The 18,435-nt window shown below is 51.5% G+C and overlaps 7 protein-coding genes across 7 annotated transcripts; 4 read left to right on the top strand and 3 right to left on the bottom strand.

Moving 5' to 3' along the window:
- Positions 1 to 3,155: 3,155 nt before the first annotated feature.
- Positions 3,156 to 4,526, bottom strand: PV08_08909 (uncharacterized protein; the record flags this gene model as incomplete). The annotated part of the gene is made up of 1 exon (XM_016383231.1): positions 3,156 to 4,526. One exon carries the CDS (start codon positions 4,524 to 4,526, stop codon positions 3,156 to 3,158), a length of 1,371 nt encoding a protein of 456 aa, XP_016233934.1.
- Positions 4,527 to 5,175: 649 nt separating this feature from the next.
- On the top strand, positions 5,176 to 5,997 carry PV08_08910 (uncharacterized protein; the record flags this gene model as incomplete). The annotated part of the gene is made up of 1 exon (XM_016383232.1): positions 5,176 to 5,997. The coding sequence occupies one exon, from the start codon at positions 5,176 to 5,178 to the stop codon at positions 5,995 to 5,997; it is 822 nt and encodes a 273-aa protein (XP_016233935.1).
- Positions 5,998 to 6,178: 181 nt separating this feature from the next.
- On the bottom strand, positions 6,179 to 7,678 carry PV08_08911 (6-phosphogluconate dehydrogenase (decarboxylating); the record flags this gene model as incomplete). The annotated part of the gene is made up of 1 exon (XM_016383233.1): positions 6,179 to 7,678. One exon carries the CDS (start codon positions 7,676 to 7,678, stop codon positions 6,179 to 6,181), a length of 1,500 nt encoding a protein of 499 aa, XP_016233936.1.
- A 647-nt stretch (positions 7,679 to 8,325) lies between these two features.
- PV08_08912 (uncharacterized protein) lies at positions 8,326 to 9,424 on the top strand (the record flags this gene model as incomplete). Its single annotated transcript, XM_016383234.1, has 2 exons — positions 8,326 to 8,715; positions 8,774 to 9,424. 2 exons carry the CDS (start codon positions 8,326 to 8,328, stop codon positions 9,422 to 9,424), a joined length of 1,041 nt encoding a protein of 346 aa, XP_016233937.1.
- A 2,504-nt stretch (positions 9,425 to 11,928) lies between these two features.
- Positions 11,929 to 14,268, top strand: PV08_08913 (uncharacterized protein; the record flags this gene model as incomplete). The annotated part of the gene is made up of 1 exon (XM_016383235.1): positions 11,929 to 14,268. The coding sequence occupies one exon, from the start codon at positions 11,929 to 11,931 to the stop codon at positions 14,266 to 14,268; it is 2,340 nt and encodes a 779-aa protein (XP_016233938.1).
- A 998-nt stretch (positions 14,269 to 15,266) lies between these two features.
- PV08_08914 (uncharacterized protein) lies at positions 15,267 to 15,758 on the bottom strand (the record flags this gene model as incomplete). Its single annotated transcript, XM_016383236.1, has 1 exon — positions 15,267 to 15,758. One exon carries the CDS (start codon positions 15,756 to 15,758, stop codon positions 15,267 to 15,269), a length of 492 nt encoding a protein of 163 aa, XP_016233939.1.
- Positions 15,759 to 17,321: 1,563 nt separating this feature from the next.
- On the top strand, positions 17,322 to 18,426 carry PV08_08915 (uncharacterized protein; the record flags this gene model as incomplete). The annotated part of the gene is made up of 4 exons (XM_016383237.1): positions 17,322 to 17,346; positions 17,441 to 18,028; positions 18,079 to 18,234; positions 18,287 to 18,426. 4 exons carry the CDS (start codon positions 17,322 to 17,324, stop codon positions 18,424 to 18,426), a joined length of 909 nt encoding a protein of 302 aa, XP_016233940.1.
- Between the last annotated feature and the right edge of the window lie 9 nt (positions 18,427 to 18,435).

The following is an 18,435-nucleotide window of genomic DNA, read 5'->3' on the forward strand; positions in this document are numbered from 1 at the left end:
CGGATCCGACCAGGCACGTCTTGAACCACTCGTCTGTCAACCGCAAAGTATGTGAGGTACTGTATGTTTGAACCGCAGGACGTGCAATGTCCATATCCAGGAACCATTGATACACCGGTCCGAATACGAGAGTGTGGGCACCCAATCCACATGGAGCAGCTGCGCTTCAACCTGTTTCGCTTCTGCATGGGTTTTGTGAACACGTAAACTACAATAATGCAATTTCCGCGGTGTCAGTAGCAACACATTTTGATGGCCTGATGGCGGATGGGCAGGTCGCGGGCGAGACACACTTCATCCATCGTACTCCGACTTGCTCGTTGGAAGAGGAATATGAGTCACAGTTCCAACGTACAGGACGATAAGCGAACCAGTCAACAGCGAGCGACCAAAAGCCCCCAAATGTTAGCGGCTTCGTTTCGAGGCCCAACCACCAAATCAGAAGCCACCGGGACGTTCCCACCTCGCACGCTTTCTACCGAAGATTTCGCACAGACGCCGCGCGCGACGCCTTGCAACATGATCTCCAGTTTCCAGAGGACTAGAGAAACGGAGCCGCGGGTGAGGTTGTACGAATACGCACAGTAGTGTACCGGTACCCAGGTCAGTCGAGCTCTACCACATGGCGGAATACACATACCTCCGTTACAACTACATATAGTCTGGCCAGAGGATTGACTGCGCTCGAAGTGTGTACAATTACTCGGTACAATCTGGGCCACAGAAAAGTACTCCTTACATCTCGGGGGGAAGGTGAAAGCCAGCTCCCATGCTCAGCAATATGAGTCACAGCGACTACTCCATAAAAGGCTCTAAATTTGAAAGATGAACCCTGCATATTTCATACCTGAACGATCCTTGCTCCTGTGTTTTTATCCCCTACGAGGATCGTCCCGACGCCGTCACTCTCGAAGCCCCTGTGCTCGTCTCGTCGACCTACCTAAAATGTACAACTTTTTGTTCACGTACTACTCGGATTACGACATTCACGTATAAACGAGACCTGTGTCAATCAAGATCGCCGTACGGTAGTAGATGGTGAATTTCACACTGATACAACCGATGAGACCACCCCGCGGGGGCTGAATACCCCTTTCCAAACCTACCTGTACGCAGCATCCAAACAAAAACCATGGATCCCGAGTGTGTCCAGTTGAGGCTGTGTCCTGCATGCTGCATGTCTCCCCGGCCGAGTGACTGAATGACCAACGACCATTCTGACCATGGACTGGAGCACATTTCTTTTCCGCAACAAGCCCTGACTTGCCTTGGCTGACCGGACCCCGGGCTCCATTTTTAATTCATGCACTGCAACCCCGTAAACCGCAAGTTGCGCGCTTTTTTTCCTTCACAGCGTTTGCTCCTATCACATCGATCCAGATTGGTTTTTTGAGTGCTGACCTGTCTTGATAATCAAAGACGATCGAGACGATTCCGCACGGCGGGCACGTCACCGTACAGGGATAGCAGCTCGAAATGGTACGTAACATCCTTTTCTTTTGTTTCCATACCTCTGAAGACGAACGAGTGGTACCCTCCGTACTGTATTTCTTCTACAGTACCTCAAGGAGAGAGCCTCCATGCGAAATACGAACACCACGCATCCACCAGTCGACCAGGACCGCGGCTCACGAATACTACCGTAGACTGTAGAGCCACGGATACCTCGTTTTGAGAGACCTGGAAATGGAGATTTGACTAATCATCTACATGACCTCGGCGCCGCGGTTCCGCTCTCCGCCAAATTCAGAGTCGACACTGGGGGTTCAGGGTGCTTTTACGTGTAGTACCTACCTATTTACACCCCTGGCCTTCGAGGGCAGATGATGAGAGAGACCACGACAGGCTTCATCAGACGAGCCAACTTCTGTACCTCGCATGGGGGGCGCACACAGGAGGTGGCTATATGTCGAGACCCGGCCGAGATGGACCACGGACGATCCAACTAATAAATATGTAGGTTCGCGTTTCGCCCTGCGCCCTGCGCCCTTCCGGTTCATAGACTCGGTAATGCAAATGTACACTTGCGTGCATATTTCCCTATACACCAAGGTACGCATGCAAGATGGGCTCAAGTACAGTACGGGTTTAGTAAGGATCAACACATGACGATTTCACGGAGGTACGGGCAGTCACCACCTCACAAGGCTTCGATTCGAACATTCTTGCTGCCTCGGGCACCTACGGTGCTGTTCCCGCAGCATTTTAGGTGTGCCTGGATCGTTCCGACATACGAGTACGCCGTACATGCAATACTTACCTACCTAGGTAGGTACATATAGATATGCACCCTCAAGGTAAGTGCCTAAACGGGGGAGGTTCGTCCGCAGCCCACCGGTTTCCTCCCTCCCCCCCCCCCCCCCCTTTTACGAGTTATTACAGTAGGTACTCTGGACGTTCGCCCACAACAATTTATCACTGGGCCACAAACCCACAGCCGCCCCCCCGTCCCAGCAGAACGTTATGCATCATGGAGTAAAACAAAGTTATGTTCCACTTGGCTTCCCAGTAGTGACTTTTTGTTGACTCTCGTGTTCTCGCCCAATGACTGCCTCCCTCGCAATTCTTGGATACGTCGGTCTTCCGTACCTTTTTCGGTACCTGTACCCAAACATCGACAACGAGTACATCCCATCCCAGGCTTCGGCGAGGATGGGGTGTTTCCGGGAACTTCCCCATCCATGAAATCGACTTTTCCACATCCCGGTTCTCCCGTGTGCAAACGACACCTCGATTTTGCTCACTTCCACCTCAGCCGAGCCATAAGACCAATAGTTTCCTCATTCGGCAGTCAAGTTGCTTCTTTCGGCCTCGGTTTCATACTTTTGATCGCCCAACAATGCCAAGAGGCAGTGGTTTCTTAGCCTCGTGAACAGCCTGACAGGGGGTGGGTTCCTTTTAAAGGACGAGCGAGGCTGCAGGCCACGAAAAACAAGAAGTCTGTCAACGCTAAACGCCATTCAATAATTGTAATCTTGGGGAAAGTCCCTTTGTGAACCGAATCTATTATAACCTCTGATCGCGTGGCGTGGCATGGTATAATTGTTCAGAAGAAAGATTTCAAAAAACACCCATTATGTTCCTCTCCTCTCCACTTCCGCCCACCCTTGTCGTAAAAGCATACAAATAGGTACTTTTCTGCGCCATCCAGCCGTCTATGCACCCACGTTCGAAACATTCTTGAGTGTTTCGAGGGATGTCCATGGATCTTCGTCCTGTTCGATTTTGTTGCCCCCAAACATCTCCCATGTCTTGCTGGCTTCAGCACGCAGGACAGAGTCTACAATCTCCTCGGTGTGCTGCCACTCTGCGCGGCGATTCTCATCCGCACCTTTCTCATCGCCTGTCCCGCGTCTGACTACGTTACCATTCGCGTCTTCAGTGGTCGCTCGCAAGTCTTCCAAGTCGTGCTGCAACTGCCGACCCTCCTCCTCGGCCCAGTGAATTTGACGGCGCAAAAGACGGTAGTATTGAGAAGGTGGTAAGCTTCGCTCATACTCATCCATCGTCTCGTAGATGTCGGTTGGGTAATAGTCGGGAGGCACGGGGAGAGTGAAAGGGAAGCTGTCCATGTCAAGCGCACCGGCGAATTTCTCGCTCCCGTCGGCACCAACCATGTCCACGTCTTCCAGATCCCTTCCCACACCCTGGAGGGGGGGCAGTGGTGGGAGGTCGCCAATTAGCAACGCTTTTTTGTCACCATTTGTTTTCCCGCCCATAGTCAGCTTGATTCTTTTCAGTGGCGCCAAGGATGCGCCTCCATTGGAAATTCCTCCGGTGTGGCCACGAGGAACCGGGTCACTGGGCCGAAGGGCTTCTGTTTCGTGCACAGTTCGCATGTGCTTGGCCAACGCGTCAGACCGGGTAAAACTGCGGTCGCATTCTGGCAAGGCACACATGAATGGCTTCTCCTTCGTGTGGCTCCTCATATGAGCTTTCAACGCGTAAGCACTGGTATGTGGCTGACCCTTTCGAGCGCAGCCCTCCCATTCGCAGTAGTATTTTTTCTGGCGCGGAATGATGTGGACATCATTGATGTGGGCCACTAGATTGTCCATGTTTCCCTGCTCTCGATCTTCGCAGTTGTCCCAAAGGCATCTTGTAACTTGAACGTAGTCGGCCACTTCGGGGTTCTCTGGGTTTGCTTGTGCGGCGGCATAGGCGGTGGAGAGGGGATGGGTTGGGCCAAGGTGCGCAAACGAGGGTGATGTGGGCACAGATCCTGATGAGTCGCTCGATATTGAGCCTGTTGGCGATCGCGGTGGGTTGGCAGTAGAGCCAGATTGAGGTGTGGCATGATCATAGCTCGCTGTGCCTGTTTTGCGACGTTTGGTCGGAGGCATGTCGGCCGGTCTGCCTGTTGTGCTCAGGATAGAAATAGAGCCGTCGTCTGAGACCGAGAGAGTCGAATCTGGGGAGTGGGAACGTGATCGTTGATTGAACTTGACATCTTCAGGAAATAATTCATCAGAGTCGATTTCCGACAAGGGCGACCCCGAAGCCGGGGTTTCAGCATCCTGATCCATCGCAACAGTGAATACTCGGTGACAATAGGAATATAAGTCAACTCATAACAGTGAGACAAAAGTAAAGCCAGACACCGCGACAACGTGAGAGGGCAAACGCGCGGTCCAAGATCTCCGTTCACGATCTGGCTTGACGGGGCTGTAGACACCTTCGGCCAACCTGCTATGTTTGTCGTCATCTCGGGACACGCTAACAACTTGCGCCCAACCCGTCAAGTTCGCCCTCCCAGCATTCACCCTGTGGACTCTGTGCATCTCAGGTGAATATAGACCTCTGTGTTATGAGAAGCAGCGAGAAGTCAGGAGGGCTTGGTCTAGCTTCACAGCGAGATCAAGATTACATGGTTTCACCAAAAAGACAGTATTGGCCCAATCCGGAAGGTTGTGCCAGAGTCTCACAACGCCCTTCGAGTTGATCATTGAAAATTCCATTTGTCTCCTCGGTCTTCTGTTCCTGAATCCTCCCATCCTTTGCACACCGGGTCGCTACAATACAGTAGAGAAAGCCAGAGCCCTAGAATCTCATGACTAGACCAAAAAAAACACAGCCCACTCCACGCGACTATGATGTTCCAGGTATAAAACACCTCGCCGCTCCGTCGATCCATCACGACTTCCCTGGTCTCCCAAAAGCACCGCATCTGACAGAATGGCCGCTTCAATACGCCGCACTGTTTTATCATACCAGCTCAATGCCAAACTCTATACTCTCCCAACTTCAGTGGTAGCAATCACACCTTTTCCCTCTCTAGCCGAAAGCAACCGCCAACTCTTCAAATCCGCCACAGACGATGATTCTGTTGTCGTGACGGAGGAAACAATCTTCCACCCTCAAGGCGGCGGACAGCCATCCGACACAGGATCCATGACATCTTCGTCGGGTTCTTCATTCTTGGTGTCCGCGGTGCGCATGTCCGCCACCGACGAAGGCCAAGTTCTCCATCTAGGCCGCTTCGCCGACCCGTCGAAACCGTTCGCGTCAGGCGAGACAGCTACCCAGCACCTCGACGTCGACAAGCGCCTTCTATACTCGCGTCTGCATACGGCAGGGCACGTTCTTGGGGCAGCAGTACGGCACCTTCTCGAGAAACAAGTCCCTGGCTTCGATGAGCTCAAGGCCAGCCACTTCCCCGACAGCGCTGCGTGCGAGTTTGCCGGTCTCATCGAGGGAAAGTGGAAGGATGGCATCCAGGCCAAATTAGACGAGTACGTGGCGGCCGCGATGCCGGTCGAAGTCGATTTCTGGACCGAGGAGGACTTCAGGACCAATGGACTCGAGCGCCTGATCCCCAATGGTGACGGTGTTAAGCTTGCACCGGGTGAAAAGTATTGTGTCGTCAAGATTATAGGCGCAGAGGTATACCCTTGCGGTGGCACACATGTTGACACGACTGATCAGTGTGGGAAAGTGGGTGTCAGGAAGATCAGTCGAAGTAAAGGCACCAGTCGGGTGTCCTACAATGTCAGTTGAGACACGGGACTCAGTTATTGAGAAGTTGGATCCAGGAGACAGGCGCGCAGTGAGCTATAGACCCACCGTCTTTAGGCAGAGCAGCTGTCCACACCTTCTGGAAAATGGCTTCTCGACTAGAATCTATACAAGTGTGGATACATTGGTGGAGCACACGCAGCCCTAAATCAAGCTATCACGTCTAATGATGCTTCTTCTCATCAACGAGCCCAGTCGCCCTCTTCCATTCATAGTGATGTGGTCCCTTGACCGGCTTGCCCGGCCCTTCGTCCCACGTCTCGTAGTTATGTGACCCGAAGTAGTCGAGCTCCGCCTCCATGAATTGTGTAGGCAACCTCGTTGAGCTAGAATACTTGCAATACTCCAGGGTGGCACTCAAGGAGGGTACGTAAGCGTCGACCTCGATACTCTTGAGCACGACATTTTTGAGCCGGGGCCAGGACTTGGTCAATTCTTCGGCGATGTCGCGATTGGCGAGCAGGTTCTCATCGTCGTGATCTTCACGTGAGTGCACGCCATCTAGCAGGTCAGAAATGTGGTCGGACTGAATGATACAGCCACCGCGCCAGATCTGCAGAATCTTGCGGTAGTCGAGGTGCCAGCTCTCCTGACGATCCATCTTCTTGAGAACGTGCAGGCCTTGGATGAATGAGCACAGAAATGCCGCGTAAAGAGCGAGCTTGAGTTCTTCTGTGAAAGCGAGTGGAGACAATGGAGTGTCGATCAAGCCGGGTTTGGCAACACCACCACTAAATGCCTCGTTGACGGCGAGGCGACTGGCTGCATCGGCAGAGGCGCAACGGAACAAGTGTGCAGAGGTGATGGTCGGTGTGGGCACATGAAGTCGTATGGCTTCTTCGTTGGTCCAGATTCCTGTGCCTTCGGTGTCGTCGGCATCTTGGACGACTTTGTCGAGCACTTCGGAGAGGACGAAGGTACCGTCGTCCTTTTTCGTTCGGTTGATGTCGGCGCCAATCGAGACGAGGAAATTGTCCCGCAAAGGGCCGTCTTTGTTCCATGACTCAAACACGTCGGCTATCTGCTCGTATTTCATGTCAAGGCATTTGTTCATGATGAACCAAACTTCTGCAATGGCCGACATCATGCCCTGCTCGATACCGTTGTGAATCATCTTGACATAGTGACCACTGCCCCGAGGTCCAATGGGCGTGACACATGCACGGCCTTGCTTGTCCTTTGCCGCCACACGTTCTAGGAATGGTACGAGTTTCTTCAAGACTTCAGGGTTGCCACCTGGGGACATTGACGGACCATGGCGTGCACTCTGATAGCCACCGCTTACACCACAGCCGATGTAATGAATGCCATGGGGCTCTAATTCTTGCTGTCGTCGCTCTGTAAACTTCCAGTACTCGTTGGAGCAGTCAAGGATGATGTCGCCCGCGTGTAAATATGGTCGGAGGTCTTTCAACACAGCATCGCCCGCCCCGCCATGAGGTATGCTGAACAGGAAGAGTTTTGGATCGTGACCGGACTTCAGGCTGTCACACATCTCATGGTAGTCCTTTTGAGCATGAATACGGCTATCGAGGCCAGTGTCCTTTGCTTCTTGCTGAAGTTTCTTGACGTTTTCTTCGCCTGATGATGTCTGGTTAGCTTCGAACTGACAACGGGAATCTGGGAATCTTGCTTGGATCATAGTAAAAGACCTCGACGCCATGCTCAGCGTATAGAAGAGACATCATCCCACCCATGCTGCCCGTGCCACACATGCCAAGCTACATCAAGCATTAGTGATATTTCTATCCTTTCTTGGCTCTACCAATACACCTGCCCCCTCTCAGGTCTGCCTCTGATATAAATAGTGGTCCCGAGGGACAACATACCTTCTTGAACTCGAGTCTGTCATCTTGTCCCATGTTGCAATTGTTCACTGGTGTTAGGGTGCTGAATACTCAAATGTCGCGGATCGTCCAGAGTGTGGTTTCTATCCAAGTCGTGCAGAATTTGGGGGCGAAGCGACGTTGCCTGCTTTCTGCAGAATATGAAGACGATCACCTCAGGATGTCATTCATGAATCATGTCTAATTAATTCCCATCCGCAGTTCCGCATCCATGCGGAAGTGTAAACATTTTGATCATGGTTTGCGGCTCCTGACGCTCATCTGACGTCACGTTGAAACAGGTCAAATAGGTAGGAACCTTGACATAGGCCCCCGAAGAGACCGAATATCTTCGAATCTTGATAATTTGCCGGAGAGACGACAAAACCCTCACCTTTACTACGTCACATAATCGTTGCAGTTGTAGGATATCGTCGAGGAGCGGAAGGTTTGGTGAAAAAAAAGACACTTAACAGAAGTCTCCATGGCCACCTTCAAAGGCGAGAAGATCCCAACTTGTTATGCGTCCTGTTCGATAGGACATAATGAGAAACACACGCTGCCAGAGAAATTGAAAGCTATTGCTGGTGCAGGTTTCGACGCTATTGAGCTCTCCATGCCGGATATTCTGGCCTATGGTCAACAAATCTCACAAAGCCAATCAGAGATAGATCCCAACGATTTCGCAACGATACGAACCGTTGGGCAGAAAATAAAGGAACTATGCAAGGAGAATGGTCTGAAAATCTTGATTCTGCAACCATTTGCCAATTTTGAAGGGTGGCCCAAAGGGAGCAGGGAGCGCAAGGATGCCTGGGAGAGAGCCAGGGGATGGATGAGTATCATGGAAGCAACTGGAACAGACATGATGCAGGTAGGTTGGAGCACCGTCGCTCAGATGAGCGGGTGAGCATTACTCACAGGTCCGATAGATTGGTTCATCGGACGCCGAAGGTATCAGTTCGAATTTTGACGAACTCGCCTCGGACTTGGCCGAACTTGCCGATGTCTTTGCAGAGAAAGGATTCCGAATTGCCTATGAAAACTGGTGTTGGGCAACTCATGCACCAACGTGGAAGAGTGTGTGGGAAATTGTGAAGATTGCGGACCGACCGAACCTTGGGCTGTGTCTTGATACCTTTCAAAGCGCTGGTGGAGAATGGGGTAGTCCGGTCACCAAAACAGGACTGATCGAAGATATGGACAAGGATGAGCTCGAGAGAAGATGGAAAGCGAGTTGTGAAGAACTCTCACAGACGGTGCCCCCCGAGAAAATCTTCTTCTTGCAGATTTCAGACGCATACAAGATGGAACCGCCCCTGGAAAATAAGCCCGACAAGAGTGGATTGCGACCACGAGGTCGATGGAGCCACGATTACCGCCCGTTACCATATGACGGCGGGTACCTGCCCATTGAAGACTTCACAAGGGCAGTCCTCAAGACTGGCTTCCGTGGCTGGTTTTCTATCGAAGTGTTTGACGGTAGAGGGCCTGATAAGTATGGCGACAATATGCAACCCTACGCACAACAAGCCTTCAACTCTTTGCAGAGGTTACTCGATGAAGTTGCGGCAAAGGACTGAGCGGCATCGTGGGACGAAGGAAGCAAGCCCCATCTGGACAGGTTTGCCAGCATTGGGGAGACCAGGGCCCAAAAGTTCTGAAAGTTCTCGATGTATTTGCAATGCCGCGATCCTCTGCTGTCAAGAGCATGACGGTACTTGTAGCAGCCTGAATCCGAATGATGAGGAGGCCTCTCATCCAATCACACAGCTAAGAGATTGCTACTCTATCTGCGAACCGAAGCAGGTGGCGGATCGAAGGATTTCGTGTACCATTTGGTGGAATAATCCAGCACCTTCAAGCTTCGAGAGTGTGAAGGATGTCGCACAAGGCAGAAGTGCGTTTTGCCGTATATGGTTTTTCCACGACGTGTCATCCTACAGCCAAGACTTCAACGTGTTACTCCTGTCATACTTGTCAAATGTTTGGTGTCAGATAGAACTTTTGGCTCGCGACATAGAGCGTCATAATCGGGGCGATATGCTACCGGCGCACGGGCCAGATCGTCACTAATAAGTTGCATGTTTCAGGATTAGTACCTCGATCTATCGAATGCGTCAGTGCAAGGTGGATAGGACAATGCGGTTCATTATATTGAACGTCAATTCAGGTGGCAGGCTCTTCCGGCCATAGTGGACGTCACCTTGATAAAATGGTGCAGACGGAGGAAATTGCTGTAATCATGCAAAGGTTCAGCAGTGATAACAATCCCTCAAGATACCTACTTTACGAAAGAGCTACTCCAGGTTGTGGTGAGTGCGTCTCTGTTCATCCATCGTGCCCAAGGATTGTAAGTGGTGGACCCAAGCATCCCTGTCACTCGTGCATTGGACTCAATACGCCGTATCGTAAGGCATCTGCGTGCCGAGTAACGTTGGTGGATTTGCCCACGCTTGTCTCGAAGTCATAGCCACCAAATGCGACCTGGCTGGTACAACAGTGAGACAGGGAGGGCTTTGTTGATCCAAGCAAATATCTTCGTTTGACATACAGTACCTCTGGGGGACTCCTGCATGTCCGAGTCGGACAGTTTGTATCCGGGAGTTGCACCATTCAGTAGATAGTTCCTGTGCGTTACTTCGATTCGGACGAACGGAGTCCGTGCGAACGAAGCTTTGTGCGGGAGGAGGAAGAGGCTCTGGCATATCTCGGAAGGTTGAGTCCCAGAGGACAGGAGCGAAGAAAGGTATACTGGGGTTTGATTTCCCACAAGGCTTCCCTGAAGGATTGTGGATGCTTGCTGAGGACGCGACTCTGGACGCGTGAAGAAAGGGTTAGCTGAAGCTCACGGAGATACTGTCCATGTGCTGGGAGGGCGCCAATTCGAGGTTAAGGTTCCGGGCTGAGACAAGCCTGCACCAGCGGAGGTACCTCGTGTTGCTTGTATTTGGGCACAACGGTGGTGGCTGATGGTCTGATAGATTGATGATTCCCTTCTGCCATCTGGTGCCTGCCATTTTGTCCGCGATCGACGCCTACTCCCAATCGGGTTTGGTGGATCAATTTCCGAGCGGCATCTTTAGACTTTTTGGGTCCGACCTCAATTTCCTCCTCAACCACCGACTCTCCGACTTCTTCACCTCACACCCTTACCCCTTGGATCCTTGCGTCTATCTCCCTATCATATCGTATCACGATCATCGTTGTCGCCATGTCAGGGTGGCCTAGTTCGCTCCTCTCCATCGTACGGCCCGTCCTCGCTATTGTTTCAGCTTACCCTGACGGCGCACTAGTCGCGAACCTAGTGCTACGTTGGATGAAAAATGCCCGGTCGGCTGGCTTCCCGACCGTGTGCTTGCCGTCAATTCTCCTGGTCGCGTCTCGCTCGCTTGCATGAGCCTAAATCCTTCGACGAAAGCCGGAAAACAGTCTGCTGGCTGCGTTAGCGCGTGGAAAGACAAAAGGGCAATTATTCAAATCGCATGCATGGGTTTCCCTTGCTGACTGAACATCAAAGAAGCACCTCTTTGCCGGTCCAAGGCTGACCTTCAGTACGGCGCATGCGTCCAAGCTCTCGCCCTAGTCTCTCACTTTCTCAACGCCTGTCGAGGGACGTCCGCTCATCACCCTCCACCAATGGAACCGTTCTATTGAACTTTAAGCATTCAGTCGTGGCTTTTCCTGGCTTCTGTCAAGCGTGCTTGATCTATTCTATTTCGTGCGATTTCCGTCAGAGCGCGTTCGATCTCCACCGCACTCTGCCAATGGGCTGGATGTACTACAACCTGCTCTCTGCAAAGTCGGTCCTCCATTATTGCTGCTACAGCTTCCATGGAACCATGCCCTTCATAAACGGCAGGTCGGCGCCGGGAGGATCCTGGCTCATGATGCCATGGAAGGATTGGTGGTCTATTCCTGCGCAACGCGGGTATTTTGTAAGTGCCCGACTGTGACATGTGTCTTGTATATCTTTGTACCATACCCATCGGTTGCGTAGCCACTTCCCCAGACTCTTATCATTCTGTGCTGCTGGCATCTCTCACCAGTCCACCTCATGCTGTGACTTGAGCTTTTCTTGTCTGCTATGGATTCCACGCCGTCACATGGCCTCAATGTGGTCATCCCCCCTCCACAATCGCAACAAGGTTCTCTCAGCAATTCCCACGACATGGAGAAGGGTTGCCGGAGCGTGGAAAAGCCTTCTGGGCCCCCTCAAGGGACTCCTCCGGGGCCTCCAGGAGGATGGCTCTGTCAGAGGATGTCGACATCTCAGGAAATTCTCTTCAACGTCATGGTGGCCTTCCTTCAGCTCATTCCACAGTCGACATTAACCACCGTCTTTCCTGTTAGCAGAGACATTGCTATATCGTTCAGAATAGCCAATCCTTCGGTTCTGCCGTGGCTCGTCGCCGCCTATGCCTCATCCTTTGGTACTTTCATCCTCATCGGAGGGAGGCTGGGTGATATCTTCGGGCACAAAACTATGGTCTTGGTTGGTTATACCTGGCTTGCCTCCTGGAGTGTGGTTGCAGGTCTCAGTCACTATGTTGGCTATGAATTGTTCTTTGTTGCGAGAGCCTTTCAAGGCTTAGGATCCAGCATGATGGTACCAAACGGACTCGCACTATTAGGACGCACATATCCACCTGGATCGAAACAGAAAGTCATCTCCTTTACAATATTCGGTCTCTGTGCCCCTATCGGCGCTTACATGGGCATGATTTTCGGCGCTCTCTTCACCAGATTTGTGTCGTGGCGGTGGTCATTTTACACTTTGGCTATAGTTTGCACGGTTTTGGCCATGATCGCACACTTGGTACTAATCTCTCCTCCACCAACTCCAATGCAGATGAAACCAACCAAGGACAAACTCCGCGACATGGACTGGCTGGGTGCCATCACTGGCGTGGGTGGACTAATTTGCGTTCAAGTTGCCCTCGTGTCAGCCCCGGCATCTGGGTGGAGCACTCAGTACATCTTCATGCTTCTTATCGTCGGCGTTCTACTTATCGCTTTCTTTCTCATCACCGAGCTAAAGATTGCAGAACAACCACTTGTGCCATTTAAGATGCTGCAGGCAGATGTTGGCTTTGTTCTTGGCGCAGTGGCATGCGGCTGGGCGAGCTTCGGTATCTGGACCTGGTACTTATGGAAATTCCTCCTGAGCGTCAAGCACGACACTCCGTTGAACGCGGCTGTCCACGTCGTACCGATTGTGCCCGTCGCACTTGTTGCGTCCATCTTGACCGCTTGGATGATGCGACATTGTATGCCTGCCTGGACACTCTTTTGGGCTTTGGTGGCGTTCATGCTTGGGCCCCTTCTCCTGGCTGTCGATGCAAACATTGAGAGAACTACATACTGGAGTTGGACATTCTGCTCCCTGCTGATTATGCCGTTGGGAATGGACATGAGTATGCCGGCAGCCAGCTTCATAATGTCTAACTTCTTTCCTCCTCAACAACAGGGCATAGCTGGGAGCCTTATCAGCACTACCATAAATTACTCCATCTCCCTTGGTCTCGGACTGGCTTCTACAGTTGAAGTGCACGTTAACAACCACGGTGAAGACCGTATGGCTGGCATTCGAGGCGGGTGGTTCATGGGTGTCGGGTTAGGTGGTTTGGGTGTTGTCATCTGCGTGGCCTTCGTCGTCAAGTCCCTCCGGTATCCCACGCCTCAACCTCAGAGAGGTCCGCCGGGGCTTCCAAACGCACCACCCACAGGAGGTTCATTACCAATCCCGATGACTCCTCACCGACAGTCGAATTCTACACGTACCAATACGGTCTCAAGCTCAGCAACCACCATGGTTGGAGATGGCCCTTGTAGCCCCAAAGGCGACACGGAGGCGTTCAAACCGTTTAACTTTGACACAACACCACTAAGATCTCCAGTCACCCCGGGAGCGATTTCACCCACAACAATGGCACCAGACGACAATGCTTCTGACTTGTTGCAATTTTCTCCAACTTGGCCCATGAACATGACGCCTCTGAACACGTCCTATCCAACCAGGTCGTTTTCAAAAGCACCAGGCTCAGGCGATCAACATCGTTATCATGCCAGCGGAAGCACGATGGCATCGCGGTCCCGGTCAAATTCGCAAAGTCACCTAGCGTCACATCCTGCGCAATTCCCCATTTCTCCCCCGCCACAGTCAATACCACTACCAGCCGAAATCGAGGCCGCCTATCGTGGTCGTGGCAGCTGGGAATCTGGGGATGATGATCGTGATCGAGAGGATTCTTGGGTCCTCGGAAGACACGAGCGTGTCCCACAGGAACAAATTATTCGTCTAAGGTCTGCTTCAGTGTCTCACGGCAAGGACGCAGATGGCTTTGATCTGGAGAAGAAGGCTAAGATGGTGACAATCATAACAGATGGTAAGCTGCGAAAATCTCACAATGTGACACCCATTTGAAAAAGGGCCGAAGCTGACTGTTTGGGGGGTGATTTTAGGTGGATCTCGACGAACGACAATGTGTGGGCTGGATCAATACATGCATGATCGAGGCATACCGATATGATTCAACGTGGGAGATTTGGAAAGTGCTATGAACATCGCCCTTTCAAAAGGTATGCCAATAGAAACGATAATGTGACAAGGATATATAGACGAATTGGTGGGCCATTCAGGAAGGAGGGTTTGGGTAATGCTAGTTCAGGCCTGTCATTTGTCTGGTGTTTTAGGACTTGGGCAAAATGGGGTTTGGTTGGTTCCGGAAATGATGAAGAATGAATGAAAAGGCCCTTTAGAACTTTTGGGATTACGAGGGAACCGATTGTCCCTTTTTCGCAATATACTGGATGATATCAGTCAAGTAGGAGTTTTAGTCGATCATTTCGGGAAAAGAACAGGTTCTCAACAACATCCTTACACCATTTTTCTTCTTTCATTCTGGGACTCGTGAAATCAGCAGTTTCTTTGCGGTTTCTTACGTTATTAATTACACTCTGGAAAAATCACAGAGTGTTTTCTATGAAGTTCTATCGTGTCCCTTTCTTTGTTTCTCGCCGTTCTGCTCGAGTCCTTTAAACCCCGAAAAAGAAAACCAAAAACACTTTTTGTCGAGATGCGATGATCCTTCTGCGAGACGCTAATGTTCACATCCAACCAAATCGTAACAAGACATGCTCAACATTCCATTCTTCCTGGAAAGGGATCAGTCAGCGAGTCACCCAGTCCGCGAATCGGCAAGAACCTTGACGATGGACCAACACACACACACACACACACACACACACCCCCCACCCCGGGATGCGCCATCACCGGCCCCGGAATCTCAAGAATCCCGCATCCAAGACTTGAAGAAGAACCGAAGCTTCAAGCTTCAAGGTCCGAGCAAATTTGAGGATCGACAGATCGAGGAGAGAGCCAAGTCTTGAGTGTTCGGCCTCGAGTCTCGGGTTTTGAAGAGTTCAAGAAATGACCACACGCACCACCCTCCTGACTCCGGTACGATCTTCTTCCCCCTTTCCCTGTCGTCGCGCCGCCCTCTCGCGCCGTTCCCGTCCGCGTTCGCGTTCGCGCTCCCTCTCCCACTCACGCTCCCGCTCTTTCTGCCGCGTCTCTATCTCCCTCGCCGCTCTCCACTTCGCGTCCCTCTCGCCGCTGGCCCTGACCACTTCCTCCTCCGCACCCCTGAGGCCTCTGTTGAGTCGGTCCAACTCACTCACCGTGGCCGTGAATGCGGCTTGGAAACCCTCGACGACACGCTTGGCTTTGTCGAGACGGGCCTGGGCGCGCGAGAGAGATGTCTTGGCGTCGTCGTCGTCGTCCACGGTGGAAACGGCGGCGGAAGCGGGGGGATCGAAAGTGGACGGTGGCGACGTTGGTCGCCGGTGACGGCGTCCGGCGTGCGACGGGGACGAGGCGACGACGCGGATCCAGTGGACGGATTCAACCGGCATTTCTTGACGGGTTGACCTCTCTGGCACCGACGCAAAGAAAATACGGGAGAAAAGTGAACGTGGTTCTTCAAAAACCGAGAGAACGAAAAAAAAAAAAACCAGGGCGAGTCCTGAATCGGTTTGATTGGGTTTGATCTGACCCGATCCGCCCTGATCTGGTTTGCTTTTGTTTTGTTTTGTTTTGGGTTGTTTTGGGTTGTGTTGGTTTGATGAAGTTGGGTCCGCGTCGATTGGAACTGTGAGTTGTGGAATCGAGCTGGGCTGAGCTAAGTGAGTGAGTGACCTGAGAGGCTTGAGCGAGTTGGGCGAGCGCTTCAAGTCGTGTCGGAGGAAATTGATATTCTCGGGGTGACGGCAACAAATGCTGGTACTGATGCTCTGAAAAGATTTGACCCAGAAGACGAAATGACAACTTCTCAAGACCCCGTGCCCTTGGAGAACTTGAGACTCAGACAGGCGTGAAGATGAAGCTGGGGCTGGAGGTGCCGATTGAGAACTGTCAGGATGAGAAGGGAATTTATAGGGGTTTCGACGCAGATGCACAAAAGCACGGCGTGCTGCACTGAATAAAGAGCATGACTGTATACATGTACGTCAGTCCGTGAGTCAGGAGTAAGTGAGCGATCGAGCGACTGGGTGAACTGCGTGCAACGCGGCAACTGACTTCTTTGACACGATCACAAAGAGAATCATTGGCGAATAACGCACGGCGGCTTGTTGTTGATTGCTGTGGATGCAATGCTGAGACTTGAACAAAGACGAAGAAAACCAAAACAGAACAGGGGCATTATAATAGCAACGGGTATATGGTAGATTCCCAGCATCGGGAATGAACCATGTCAATGAGACAAAACCGAAAAGTTGAATCAGAAACCCCTTAGTGCATAAATGCTTTCATGGTAATGATCATGTACATGAATTCAAAGGACTATTATTGTAGGGCTTATTATCGTATCAATATGTGCCCATTGCGGCATGACAATAAATGCTAAAAGTTGAGTAAAACTACTCTCTTTGTCTTTGTCATCACTTTTCAGATGACCGCATCACATCCTGCCAAAGCCGAGACAACAATGGATAGCCACATTTTGAGCACGGCTTGATGTCATGGAGGAACAGATCAAGACATTGCCGTCACACCATCAAAGCTTTGTCAATGAATTCATTCTTGCAAGACATAACCCATGTCAACTGCCGGGATGGACGTTCGGGAACTTCCGAGTTGATGAGGATGTAGGTAATCAAAAACCTTGGACTTAAGTACCACCACAAAGGCCGAACGCCGCAGCCTTGCAGAATTTTGTCTTTTCGGTCATCGCGGCAAGACGAATGATTGCATTGCAGAGGTCTCTGGCTTGCTTCTGTTCAGCCAATCACTGGCCCAAGATATGTCCGTAAAGTCCGCATCGATTCATTGACATGCATACGGTGGATCACCCACAGCCTGGTGAGTAGGAAAATAAAGGGTATATAACTCAAGGCATGGGAAGAACAGTAGAAGTCTGGCGATAACCCCCAGCGAGATATTTGAATAGTCTCCTCCTCGGCAAGCTGATGTCCATCATGGCATTCGGATTCGAAACAACCGGTGACGAGGTCATGGCCGCTTTCCCTGACAGAGTCAAGAACAAAACCAGCAAGTCATTGTCCTGAGGAGTTTGAAACTTTGCTGATAGAAATAGTCGTCATCACAGGGCCGAGCTGGGAGAGCATCGGAGCCGAAACTGCTATTACCCTCGCCAAAGGAAGCCCCGCGATGTTGGTCCTGCTAGGTCGAGATATCGAAAGGCTCAAACCTGTCATGGAGAAAATCCATGCGATTGATTCAGAGATAGTCACAAAGTTTGTCCAGATACACCTGGATTCCTTGAAGAGTGTGCGCCATGCAGCTCAGCAGATTCTCGAGGATAGCGCCATCGCCAAGATCCACATCTTGATTAACAACGCTGGGATTATGGCCTGTCCATACTCCAAAACTGAGGATGGTATCGAAAGACAGTTCGCAACGAATCATATTGGGCACTTCCTCTTGACGAACCTGCTCACGCCGAAGATTCTGGCCGCAAGTCCTGATGCTAGAGTTGTGAACGTCTCCAGTTACGGCAATGTTCTGTCAAACGTGCTCGAAGACCCAAGCTTCAACGATGGAAAGGAATACGTCTCTTTCCTCTCGTATGGACAGAGTAAGACTGCAAATGTCCTGATGGCGCTGGGGTTGAATAAAAGGCTTGGGCCTCGCGGCTTGAAGGCGTTTGCACTGTGTCCAGGAAGTCAGTAAATGTGCTCTTGGATTTACTGCGACAACACTCACGCATCACAGGTGTACCAACAAATCTCCGCCGCTTCATGAACCCAGACACGATGAAAGAAGGGGCCGAGATCATATCGAAGAGTCAGGCGGCAATGCCACAGCGCAAAACTCCGCAGCAGGGTTGTGCGACCACTGTCCGCGCGGCGATAGATCCTAACTTGAATGGTAGAGGCTCCCAACCAGACCGTCACGGAATGTTTGCTGACATAGAGATTAGTTGACCAGAGCATTTTTCTTTCGGACACTCAAGTAACATCCAGTCCAACCGTAGTGGCTCCATATTCCTTGGATCAGTCAAATGCCGACAGAGTTTGGACTCTAAGCGAGAAGCTGGTTGGCGAAGCATTTGAATATTGAAGAGGCGCA

The sequence above is a fragment of the Exophiala spinifera genome, assembly GCF_000836115.1.
Source record: "Exophiala spinifera strain CBS 89968 unplaced genomic scaffold supercont1.6, whole genome shotgun sequence".
NCBI lineage: Eukaryota > Fungi > Ascomycota > Eurotiomycetes > Chaetothyriales > Herpotrichiellaceae > Exophiala > Exophiala spinifera.